General features: G+C 44.2%; 1 protein-coding gene across 1 annotated transcript in view; it reads left to right on the top strand.

Moving 5' to 3' along the window:
* The window catches only part of SLC30A7 (solute carrier family 30 member 7), a 529,473-nt gene that overhangs the window by 174,251 nt on the left and 341,971 nt on the right, over positions 1–13,251 (top strand). The window contains exons 4-5 of the mRNA XM_069641566.1: positions 9,711–9,798; positions 11,516–11,642. Of these exons, the coding sequence (XP_069497667.1) occupies positions 9,711–9,798; positions 11,516–11,642 (215 nt within the window). The remainder of the gene's footprint in view (positions 1–9,710; positions 9,799–11,515; positions 11,643–13,251) is intronic.

Genomic DNA, 13,251 nt, shown 5'->3' with positions numbered 1-13,251 from the left:
GGTCGGATGACCTTGTAGACGGGAGGTAGTACCAGTCTTATCGATGCAAGAGGAGAAGAGGGCTTCAAGTGAGAAGAGAGAAAAGAGCAGAGAGTAGAGCGTGATCAGTGCAGGGGACAGAAGTAGTGAGAGGGATAGATAGAGGAAAATCAGTTGAGATGAAAGCATCCAAGGTGTGGCCAGCGGTGTGCGTTGAGCGGGAATGACAGACACAGGGATCCACTCAGGGAAGATAATGGATACTCCCCCCACCTGGTCTGTTTGTTTTCAGCAGAGAGAGTGTCTTGTATGTCTGGGAGAAGTTTGTCAAAACTCGTGACAGAGCTATCCTTCATGATGCGTGAGGAAGAGAAAGGAGAGAGAAGAGCGATCATATGGAGAGTCCATAGGTTGGGTGAGGGAACGACAAAGAGGATGTTGATGAGTCTCTCTGGCAGAGACAATGATGTAGGTGTCTGCAGTCGGAAGCCCTGGGTTAGATCCCAGTATGTCTTTCTTGAGTTTCTTCTTGCCAGATTTAGTAAGGGGTGAAGGATAAGAGAGGGAGGGAAGCAGCTTCAGAAGATAGGAGAGATAGAGGGCACCATAGCAAACTGCAGTGTGTGGTACACTTAACCAGGCTGAGGCCAGAGAGGTGTGGGGCGACCGGTAGGTAGGTAGGTAGGTCGGTTGGTGGGGACGGACAGGGCACAGACTGGAAGAAAAACACTGGGAGCTGAGGGGAGGTAATGCGCACAGGAAACAGTGAACACGCAGACGAAAGGGGATAGCGGGTGTAGGGCTGAAGGGAATAACAGCACAGAGGGACAATGGGAAGTGATGGGGGTGAGGGAGCAGTTAAACCAGTGCAGAGGGGGGGAGGGGGGTAACCAATCACCATAATCTCAACTCTGAACAATGTGAACACAATGGGAGATGACGACGGTGAGGGAACAGATAGAAGACTAGACGGAGAACAGAGGGGGTTGACTTTTCAACACATTCACATGAAAAGCAGGATGTCCACACAGCTAAATTCAACTTTAAACAGCAGCAAGACAATCAGGATGAGCTCACAACTAAAACGGTTTTAAAACAGCAGCAAGACAATCAGGATGTGCACGCAGCTAAACAACGAATTTAAAGCAGCAGCAAGACCACCAGTCCGGTTTCAGGGCAGCCAGAGGCACTGAAAATGCTCTTCTGAACACCCAAGAAGACCTACTCTATAATCTGGACTCTAACACTCCTTCTGTTCTGATCCTCCTCGATCTTTCCTCTGCTTTTGACACAGTCAACCACTCCATCCTCATAAACAGTCTCTGTGATACCCTAGGCATCACAGACAGGGCACTGGCGTGGCTTACCTCTTTCCTCTGAAACAGACCCTCCCAAGTGCAAATGGGTTATTTTCTTTCCTCCACTTTACTCTCTACCTGTGGTGTCCCTCGGGGATCTATCCTATCACCATGGCTCTTCAACCTCTTCCTGGCCCACCTGATCCCCACCTACTCCGCTCATTTCCAGTGTTACGCAGTTGACAAGCAGCTCTTTCCAGCTGCCTTGCCCTACCTCCACTTTCTCCCCCCCCCCCCTCCCCTTTATACCTGACTGCTATTCAGGCATGGTGCTCTGCAAATGATCTGCCTCAACGCCAGCAAGACAGATCTTCTCATTGAGGCGCCTGCTCCTAGTTTCCCCCTCACTCTGGCCAGACTCCTTGGGTCCCCTCCCCTGGCCCACTTGTGTGGCAAAAAACCTTGGGATCATCTTTGACTCCTCTCTCCTCGCATTGCAGACCTTACCACGAAGTCCAATTGTCAGCTCCATCTTCTCCGGAATAGGGCATTCTACCTTTTCCTCACCTTCCCCAGAAGCTCAATGTCTCCAGAGCCCTTGTTCCCTCTAGTCTTGACTACTGCAATAGCTTTTTCCTCAACCTTCCTCTTTCCGCTCTTCTCCCCCTTCAACTAATCCATTATAGGACTGCAATACTTCTCCTTGACCCCAAGCCCAAGGACCACATCTCTCTAGTCCTTAAATCTCTCCACTGGCTCCCGGTGAATTCAAGGGTTAAATTCAAAACCCTTTGCATCATCCACAAGGCTGTCTGGGGCATGGGACCTCTCTACATCGAGCTCTCTCCCGAAATACCTCACAGCCAGAATCCTTTGGTCTTCTCGCTCCAACTTTGTGCAGGTCAAACGTTTCTCCAAGCGGAGAGTGAGAGGTAGGTCCCTTTCCTCGGCTGGCTCCTCCCTCTGCAACAGCCTCCCCCCGCCTTCAGACTTGAGCCTGATCTTCTTAAGTTCCGGAAACGTCTAAAGACCTTCCTTTTCTCCCCTCAACTATCTTTTTAGATGGATTTCTAAACTCTGAGCTGGTGGGCAGAAGTTCCCCTGTTCCACTGAAGCAGTTCAGTGGAACAGGGGAACCTTCTGGACAAACCAGACCAATCTACGGTAGCTTGGTAGGCTGTCAAGACTAAGTCTCAGGAGGGGTGAGAGTGATCAGAGGCCAACAAAGAGTACACACAGTAAAACGCCACATATTACTCTTAGACAGATGTATATCAGAAATACATTTATTATAGGCCTTTATAACAAAACATGATTAAACCACAGTATCAAGAAAACAGTTACCACACACACTTATTAACATATATACAAAATGTGTCTAGCCTAATTCTGATTAGAGGGGAGAAAATAACCACAACCTGCAACAGAAAGCTCTCAGCAGCTGCAGAACGGGACGATCATCAGTGGCAGGACAGTAGCCTTTTCTCAGCTCTCGAAGAAAGAAGGAACGTTTCGGTGCAGCACGTCTCAGGACACAGTAGGGCAGGTCTGCAGGCACTTACAGCGACAGTCACCACAGTGGGGAAACACAGGGATTGCAAATGTTTGCGGCGTGACGCACTCTCATAAATCGCAACCCAGGGAAAGGTCCCAGGACCACAATTAAGCGATTCCCAGAGTCCCGAGTCTCAACTCGGGACGGTGGATTTCTTGTGCGGTACCCCGGGTTTGAGCTGGACAGTTTACTGGATGACCCAGGAACACTTCCGAAGGGGCTCTTTGCAAGGGTAAAGAGGAGGTGCCAAGTGTAGTCGTTCCCGCTACTGCAAAGGGGCGAAGAGCCCTTGCAGGCCTTTTTGGTACGATGTAAAAGCAGGGGTCCAACGGGACAACAGCGGGGTCATGGTGCCAAACCGATTCCTCGAGTCTGCTCTTTCGTTAATGTTACTTTGCGCCTTGTGTTTGTTCGTTGTGAACTTCAGTTGATCGACCTGGAATGGATGCAGAGCCCCTTCTCTTATCCAAGATTAATTTTGCGCTCAAATCTCAGATAGCCAATAGAAGATCTGCTCTCTTGCATGCGCGCCAGGCATGGGCCAATCGTGGCCCACAATGTTTAGTCATTCAGGCCTACAAGACATACTGGCACCAGTAGTGTGATTTGGGACCAGACAGTCCCAACCCTCTTCCTGAGCACTAGCACACTTGACATGCAGGAGCCTGCAAAAGATGCAGTTTTTGGGGAGGCTGACTACCCAAATAAGGAATACCCGGGTCTCCCGACCTGGGTGAAGACAAAAGGACAAAATGGCCAAAGGACAGAACAAAAGACTTTGTGGCACAGCCATTTTCGGCACTGGCCACAGTATTGGTCCAAACGCAGTAAATAAAGTATGGTCCATAAAAACGAAGTAAAAATACTTTAAAAGTAAGCAGCTGCCATCAGTTTGCCCTAGGCACACTTGTCCAAACACCAGAAAATCCTTGGAGCGTGGCTAGGGCAATAAAACAAAGGGACCCATATGCGCAGTACTGAAAGGTACTTGACACATAGATAAAACATTACCAAGGAATGGCAATGTAGTCGAAGACTAAGGGAAACATAGTTTCCCAGTACTGACAACCTGAAGGACGTGTCAGTGTCCCCATAACAAATGAGCGAAAGCCCAGAGGCGTGCAGTTTAAGGCTGTGCTCCACTGGAAAAAGTCAAGTTAGGTAAGCCAAACAAGAGCAAAAGGTTTGGCGGGGTTCACAAATGGAGGGAAAATTGCCCCTAAGGGAAATCTTTCCTAACATTCTCCGCCTGCCACTGTGACTTGGACCTTGTCCCGTCAGTCATACAGGGACCAGATCAACCCCCCCACCCCCAGCAGTCCCTCCTTGCATCCTTTGCCAGCACTTGCCCTGGGGCTCCCTTTCTCGGCCTAGCCCCCACTGCACTCTTACTCCCATCCCCGTCCGCCTCTTGGATCTGGCACTTACCCGTCCCCACCCATGTGGGTACCCCACTCTGCAGGTCTCCCTGGAACTCCCCACCCCCTTAAACATATCACATTGTCATGCACTTGGTATTACGGGATTTGGAACAATGGCCAAAAACCCATGGAATTATTCCTAAACAACATATAGGATTTAGAAGAGGACTCTCAACCTCACTTAATGGTCTGGTCCTTAGGTGTGTCAGCTGTGGTGGTTTCTCGAGGACTGGTACTGCGTTATTCGGGGTCTTGGTCAATTAGTCCCGAGCATTTGATAACATCAATATGGACCGCCTCTGGGGAAAATTGAAACAATGGGGCTTACCAGACAATCTCCTAGCCATTCCTATAGAACTTCATAATAACTCAGAGCTAAAGGTTGGAATGAGTAGATCCGGGGAATTATCGAAAACCATCCAAATAGGAAGAGGAGTTCGACAGGGAGGCCTGGTGGCCCCATTTTTCTTCAACTTATATCTATCAGACCTGGCACAATGGTTTCAAGATGTGGCCTTGGTGAGTCCCAAAATAGGCGCCAGCAGGATAAACTGGTTGGCATATGCTGATAATATCGCGATATTAGACCACATGCAGATAGGTCTACAGCGGCTTCTCGATTCCTTGCAAGAATATGCAAACCTAAATTATATTAAAATAAATCCTGAGAAGTCGAAAATTGTGATTTTCAAACATCCTCTAAAAATCACTAAATCATTCATTTGGCACTTGAACATTGAAATAATTCCAATTGCTAGATAGGTGACGTATTTAGGCTCACATGTCAGAGCATTTCCAACAAAAGGCCAGTTAATATCGACCTTAGAGGCAAAAATCTTGAACTTGGGTTTGCAAATGAAGAAAATATTAACAAGTCTCTATTGTCCTGGTCATAAAATTCTATATTGGCAAAATTGTTCCAATTCTACTTTATGGTCTGGATACTAATTTTCAATCATTTGCTATTGAATGGAACAGAATTGAAGGAAAAATATGGAGGTGAACATTGGGGTGTCCCTAATTGCGTGCCTATTGCCTGTGTACGTTAGGATATTGGCCTCACCTCGCTTAGAGCATGGTTGGAGTGGAAATGGATATCCCTGTATAGATCGATTCTTGATCCACCTTCACCATCCATATGAAGATGTGGCAGTTCTACTACAGGTGTCTGCTAATATTTTCCTGAATAAATTGAGAGAATAATTTACTGACACACTGACAGTCGGACAGTACAGTAGAAATACTGATCCAAAATCCCCACAAGGTCAAAGAATCCATGAAAAAGTTGGACTGGATTAGGACCATTGAGAGGATGAGATCGGCAAATATATCTGCATCCATGACTCCTACTGATAAATCGAGGTCCTTTTTACCCATTTACCTAAGGAAGTTACCATATCCCACGAGTAGATCGGACTTAAGATTCCGACTAAATCTCCTACCCACATTGGAAATACAACACATTAGAGACGATGTAGGGACTCCAACTAACATATACCAAAACTGTGATAGGGCTGACAATCCATAGAACACCTACTAACTGAATGCCCAGGGACATGGGACTTCAGAGTACAAAGGCTACAAAGATTTGTACATAATGTATGGTTCTTGGAAACATTGTTTTTGGTTAAGATTGGCTTCAGGGAATGAAGGTTTTTTGACTGCTGAAGTAGTAAAAATATTGAAAGAATTAAATCTGATTCGATGGTAACAAGAAAGAAACAAACAGTACCGCACTTCTGAAAGATATTGACCCTTCTTACGGATAGTAACAAGAATGAAACAGTAACATACTAATCAAAGATATGAACCCTTCTTACGGAGTATTAACCTATAAAGTTAAAGATGTTTTATGCTTTCGCTTGCTTCTTTTGAAACAATGTTAATTTTAAGTTTGAGAAGAGGAAAAATATTTTGTGTATTTTATTCTCATCAAATATTTGCAGCTAAATAGATACATCTTTTGTTTCATTTGTGCTGTTGATTTTGTGCTACGTAGATTTTTTGTATGTACATTTGCAATCATTTGATGTCAGTCTTTTCTTTTTTCATCATTTGTAACTTTTTCTTGATTCTGTATTTTAATCTTTCTATTTCTAGTTGATGACTTGATTTTATGTAAGTTACGATTTTGTGAAAAGTCGAACATTTTTTGACTCGCAATAAAAAGAAAGAATTGTCATGCACTTACATGGTAGGTTTGTCACAAGGCCAATATAACTGTTTCTTTGTTGTTGTTGTATTATGATTTCCCGTGCCTCCCCCACCCTCGTCTTCTGGGGCCTAGAAACACCTATGTATAGGTGCTGTACAAATGTCTAATGAATACAATAAATACGTCACTCAGGCCTCGGAGGAGGGTGGCGCTCTAGGACACGGTGGCGCTCTAGGACACGCTGACCCAGGAAGTATTAGCAAGTCCTCTTCTTCCCTTAGCGTACCTCCAAATGGCTTTTTTTCAACATCTTTAAAAAAAAAAAAAAAAAAAATATATATATATATATATATATTAGTCCTTGTGGCGGGTAATTATGCTTGCAGTCTCTGGGGTGGAATACCTGCCCATTGTCCAGTCTCTAAAGATGCCCTTTGTTCTCTGCAGTGAGGATAGCTTGGTACAGTCATGTAATTGAAGTATCAGCACTTAATGAACCCTCCCTTACGTCTGTGTTGATTTTGTATGCTTAACCACCCTCCAAGAAATTGTATGCTTAACCACCCTCCAAGAAATTGTATGCTTAACCACCCTCCAAGAAATTGTACTTTTTAATACGGACAGGGAGGCAGCGTTGCATCCAACTAGATGCTGGCTAAATGTACTACTTTCATACACTATAGACAATCTGGCAAATCTGCATGTTATAAGTACATACTATACGATGCTTATGCTTGAATAAATAACATTAATGTGTAAGTGCTTCATTGTAACAGATCCCTTGTATCATATCTCTTTAAATGACATTTTTTTGGGGGCGGGGTGGTGGTTCTTGGCCAGTCTCACAGAAAATGATGGGTCATACTGGGAAAGCAGATGGTGGTCTACATTGCACAAAGAATTATAATTAATAATTTTAGATTAGTGGAGCAGAACAAACTCTGAGCCTTGGAGTGGCTCGCTTCCCTAGCAGCGGTTCATACCTCGTCCGCCAACCCACCCTTTGCTAATGTGTGTCTGAGTACATTTGAACATGCTTTCTGCTTGGGCACAGAGCATGCATATGCCAGACCTGTTAAATTACATGGTAACACACAGTGGTGTAACGATAGATGGCTCTTTCAGCAGTTTGTTTCTCAGTATTGTTTGAGGCCATACTAGAGATATCAATGAAACGGTTGCTGTAAAAGCGAAGTGTCCTAATGTCCCTCTCGTACAGTATTGGGACTCCACCTTGTATGTATGTATCGTCCAGTCTTCACTGCTTCTCGCACACGCCCAGAGTGTGCAATGTGGGATTTTCCTTTGTGGCTCGGACTCACCTAGCCAGGCTAATCTTCATCCTATCTGCAATGACTACATTGCCGTCAAACAAGAGCAGCACTGGTACACACCCCTTTGCCATTGCTTTGCTTTCCAGTCGTTCCCTGCTCGAGCTTTAGCTTTATCTGTTGCAGGCGTCCAGACAACACTCAACTGCCGCAGTTTTGACCGCAATGTTGGTTGGTATGTCAAAAGCCTAAAGGCCTCTACCACTAGAAAATAATCTCTTCGTGTTGCTAGAATTCTGTAAATCAACCCAAATTGCCATTTTTACAGTAGTCCCCTTTTTTAGGCTCAAGGGGGGGAGCTTTCTGAAGTTCCAGTTGCAAAGTAAAAAGCTGCTGCGTTTACTGATGCTTTATTTGTAACGTCAGTGACTTAGCCAGTACAGGTTTTGCAGGATGAGGCGCCCTCCTCGGTTCACACACATCTGCTCCCTCTCACCCCACCTCATGCTCCCACCACAGAGCTGACCTGGAAACCCAGGTCTGGCCACTGCATGCAACATCCACTTGTAGAAGGCTCGGCGCCGGAAGAGCACTACTGTGGTAACCCGCACGGGTTAATGACGTTTGCGTTGCATGTCACGTGAAATCTACAGTGCTACTAATACCCTATGAAACATCTTCTGGATTGGCATACCATAAATTATACGGTTTATCAAGAAATTTGCTGGAAAGAAATCCGACTTAGTGCTGCCCAGAAAAATGCCCAGTGATTTTAAAACTAGTGACTTGAGGATTTCAATAAATGCATCTCAGCACAGATATCCTGCAATACAAATTGTGCCCTTGAGCATGTTGCTGCCAAGACGCCCCTGCCGAGCACAGCATTTGTTGAAAAGTTTTCACTTCTTGATCTCCCACCCTGCCCCATCCCCCACCCCTTCCCCGTTTGTGCTCTTGATGTTTGGTTCTACCATTTTGTTAACTAAGCATTTGCATAATTTGGAATTATACTAATATGGGATACAAGTGCAATATTTTTCACATATTCCATTTATTAAACGAGCCACTTCAATATTTGAGTCATTAGGTAGCCTTAGAATTGGTTTCAGATTTCAAAATAAACATTTGACCTTATGGACTAAATTGATTTTGCATAACGTAGATTGAGTCTGTATATAAAATGCATTTTATGGTGTCCTTATTAGTTTCAATAACGTTACCATAAAAAGGGTTTATTTATTTGCAGAAATCTGTGAAGTATTTACCATAGGCTCCTTCTTTATCCTTGCAAATGGGGTAAATGAACAGACGCCACTTGCTTCTGAAGTCTGTCAGGTTTTCCCATTCTCGTTGTGAACAAAGTAAAGATCATACATTCTGCCACCGAACAGCCAACAATCTCAGCCCGGGTAGTTTTAAGTTTACATAAGATCTCGCTGTTGACTTTTTCCTTGTTCAAATATTTTATCACATCACATTGTTCGTACAATGCCAACGTTTATTCCAGGGCACGAACAACGCAAATCCCTTTGAAAGCCTGACTGACGGTAATTATTTGGTATGTCTACACAAGCCATCGTGGTATGTATGCATTTACAAAACATACACTGGAAATGGTAGACACGTGTCACGTGGTGTTCATCAACCACGGGAACAAACAATGCTGTTCCTTGGGTTTATTGCTCTGCGGCAGATTGGAAGCACAAGAAATGTAGTGTGGTAAGAACTTCAGATCTAGAGTAGTTCGGAGAGCTGCTATTCTAGAAAGACGTGTCAGTGTTACTGAAAAATGCACATGAAATATAACCATGTATTGCTCACGCTCTTTCCTTTTGAATTGTGGGCCAATGCCATTAGGTTCTTGTGAACTGAATCAAATCAAATGTGTCCCTCCGCTGCAGAGGTCACGTCTTTATGGAAATGTGTATGTTCTTGTCGGATACGGAAAGGTTTGTTGACAGAATGAATTTTTGATCCCAAAATCATGTACTCGTGATAACTAAGCAGCTGTTTTCTAAACCCTTTTAACAGGTATGTTCGCGCAGAAGTGCTGGCTGGTTTTGTGAATGGCCTCTTTCTGATCTTTACAGCCTTTTTCATATTCTCTGAAGCAGTTGAGGTACGTTGTCCTGGTCTAAAACTGCAGCTGCTCATGGCGAGGAATGAACCTTCCCAGACAGTCTGCCAAACCATATACTTTCTCTTTACATTTTGCAAGTGATGAAAATGCCTTTATTTTACAATGTTGATTAACAGTTGGGTTGTGCTGAATGGAATAAAATAGTAATACACAGGAGTATCGGGTTGAAGCATAATTTTTAGAATCACACGAATGCGTTTTGCAAATAGTATGAACCCTGATTTGAAAGTTTAACAGAGACCTTCCAATAATTGCAGATTAGCGTTGCAACACTCCGAAGGCCATTGTTTGCTCCACCTCTTCGTTGGAAAGTAGATTTCTATGCCAGTGTTGTGTGGCAAGTCCATGTGATCGAGAGTCGTTTGTGGGTTCGGAGATGTGGACTTTGCACCCTCTGTAGAAAAAGTTTAGAGACTTACCCGATTAGTCCTTTCGTAAAGCAATACTGGTGACTGTTCTTGGTGTTGCTACAATTAGATCATAGATGTAGGGAGAATATCGTGAAATAATGGCCCGAGACGAAGCCACGGTGCACAAGTTGGGAAAGGGTCACTATCCTAAGCGATAATGACCACTCCTGAGCTCTAAGGTTTTTAGCACATGGTGGTAATAGTAAGAACTGTTTAGAGTTGTGCCGGTGAAGTCAAGCATGTTAGTTCAATAGTGAGCAAGTACACACAAAGTGTCTAAATTTGATTTGTTTTGTACCATTGGGACATCTTTTAATTGTAAACTTTGTTTGAACTGGAACAGTTTTGGATGAGCTTGCATTACGTGGATTGTTAAAGTGAACGTTTTTTCGTACCAAAAGTGAAACCATTGTTCCAGGTGTCAGCTTTCACTTTGGTGTCTTAAATTAGGTTGGAGTGTCTTGTTGAAATAAATGTTGGCAAGAAATGGCACTGCTGTTTCTTCAATGCAGAGAGATGCCTTTTCTTTCCCTGGATGCTTCTGAATTTAAAATGTCTGAAATGCATTCAATAGTGCTAATTTTGACTGCATTCTGATTGGCTGAACAGAGGTCAATAAGGCGTTCCTTGTGCTAATACACGTTTCAGTACTTCATTGATGTGTTACTGATGAAGCTTGATCTATTGATTTAGTAGTTTCCCATTGTGTGAATGCCCGCATAAGCTACCAGCAAGGATCGCTTTTAAAGTCTAGTTGGCTTCTAGCCTCATAAATCTGTTACCACGTTCACCAGTGGCTCATTCTTAAGATGTAGTTTGTATTTTATATGATCGTTAACCAGTCTGTATTATCCAAGCGTATTGAACCCATGGGTCACAGTTTCAAGTTGCAAGCTGCTAGCCAGGCATTTAGTCCCTTGTCCACTCAGTTTTCCGAAATACACACAGTAAACCATTTCCTATTCACAAAGTTTCAATTCAAATTCGCCAATGACTAGTAGAGAGGATACATTTTTCAGGGCTACATTGCAGGTCTAAGACCAGTGTCAACCCTTTTTTTCTCATGAATTGTCTTCTACCTCACTAGTAACTTAAATCTGGCTCGGCCTACTGCCCTGGAATATATACAAGATACCGTTTTTCCTGCCGTCTTTCCCCAGAGTGTTTCTCATTTCGTTGTGTATTTTTTCATTGCTTTTTTATTTTGTGAAATGTAAAGTGGGCACCAAGTCAATGTTGGCCAAATGAAGGAAGAGGACTGGCTTGAAATATGCATTGTTTTTCAGAGAGCGTTGGAGCCGCCCGACGTGCACCATGACCGACTGCTGCCGGTTTCCATCCTGGGATTCCTGGTGAACCTCGTGGGAATCTTTGTTTTCCATCATGGCGGCCATGGACATTCGCATGACTCTGGTATGTGTGAGGGGATGGTCTGGGCGCTATCGAACGCAGTCTGCCATGTACTGGTTATTTCCTGTTTCTTGTTACATTTTCTTCGAAAAATACTCTGTTAATTTTGAGCGTAAATTAAATGTTTGTAAAGCATTGCAGAGAATTCAGTCAGCAAGCTTAGTAACCTTTGTTGCCGATTACCCCAGCATTCTCTAGTCTCGGCCTCCGTCCATGATCTTGGCATTGGCGCAATGCATTTTGGAAGCATACTCATTACTTTGGAATTCTATCGCCAAAGCTCCTGCACTTGTCATGTGCGAGCCCGTTGCCTTTGTATAGCTCTGCCATTTTCCACCTACTCCCAGCTGTGTCTTCATCCAGTGTATCTGTAGGCCACACCACGGCCCTCCTCCATGTTCTCATTACAGGACTAGGCGGTGCTCCTATTTACTGATCCTATCCCACAGCTCGTATCCCTTTCCAGTGTCTGGTCTTCATGCCCCATGGTCTTCCATGTGGTGTCCCTCTCCCCTCTCCCATATGTCTTTAATTCTAAACGTCTGTGCCATGTGCTTTCCCCCGAATGCCCCCAGCCTGGTGCCTTTTGCTGCCCATTCTTAGCATTGTGTTTCCTATATTTTTAAATGTGTGTGATGTATTGGAAGCTCCATCAACAATACTCGCAAGGTGCGACTTCACTCTGCTGATCATTTTCTAGCGATTTGACTCGGTGTGATTACTGTCTTGTGTATTTGAGAACCGCTGTTTGTGCAATTGACACTCGGTACCACATGCCTTTTAATCTCACTGCGTCTAGAGCACCTTAACTCGCAATTAGTATTTGCCCACTACCTAGCAAGGGAAAGTTTAGCAAAAAGGTTTTTAAACGTTTCAACCCCAGAGGGGTTTGGCAGTGAGTGCCGATCATTTGCACACTAATGTGCACTTTTTTTTGCTTAGTTGGTTCGTTCTTGCAACAACGACTAATCTTGAAACCTAAAAAACACATTAAGAAAGCGTCTCCAGTTATATTCGACATAGAGGTGAGTATCGTACAGTTTTTAAAACAAGAAAAATAGCGTCCAACTTGTTTACACAATAAATCTAACACGCAGCACACCACTGGAGACTTCCTTATTTCTTTGTCAATAGAATGTATGATATTTACTTAGCAGTGCCAACCCCCATTGGCCCCTCTCCCCCTTTCTGAGGTGGGGGGTGAGGGGGAGTTGGGGGGCGGTCAGACAACAGACGATAACCATTACTACCCAAATAATAAACGCAGACAATTGTTAAATATTTGGAAACACAAGGTCACTTTTATTGGAGCATACACAATACAGGGGCAGTCCCTGCCCTAAACAACGTCATGGTTCACGACCATCGACTTCTAAAGGTAGCCCAAAAATCAGGGCAATGGCAGAGTTCTGAATTTTCTGCTGTCCCCTTGCCACCCATGGCTTTAGCAAGGCAGCGGACATGCGCTTCAGATTGTACTGCACGCAGTACTTCTTCCTTAGCCTTCTAAGGTAGCCCATAAGCAGGGCAATGCAAAATTCTGAATGTTCACACTGTATCCTTGCCGCACTCGGCTTTAGCAAGGCAGCAGACATATGCTCCAGATTGTACC

The sequence above is a fragment of the Ambystoma mexicanum genome, chromosome 1q, assembly GCF_040938575.1.
Source record: "Ambystoma mexicanum isolate Mex_15411 chromosome 1q, UKY_AmexF1_1, whole genome shotgun sequence".
Lineage (NCBI taxonomy): Eukaryota > Metazoa > Chordata > Amphibia > Caudata > Ambystomatidae > Ambystoma > Ambystoma mexicanum.
The sequence above is the reverse complement of the archived record's forward strand: the minus strand, read 5'-3'. Positions and strand labels throughout refer to the sequence as shown.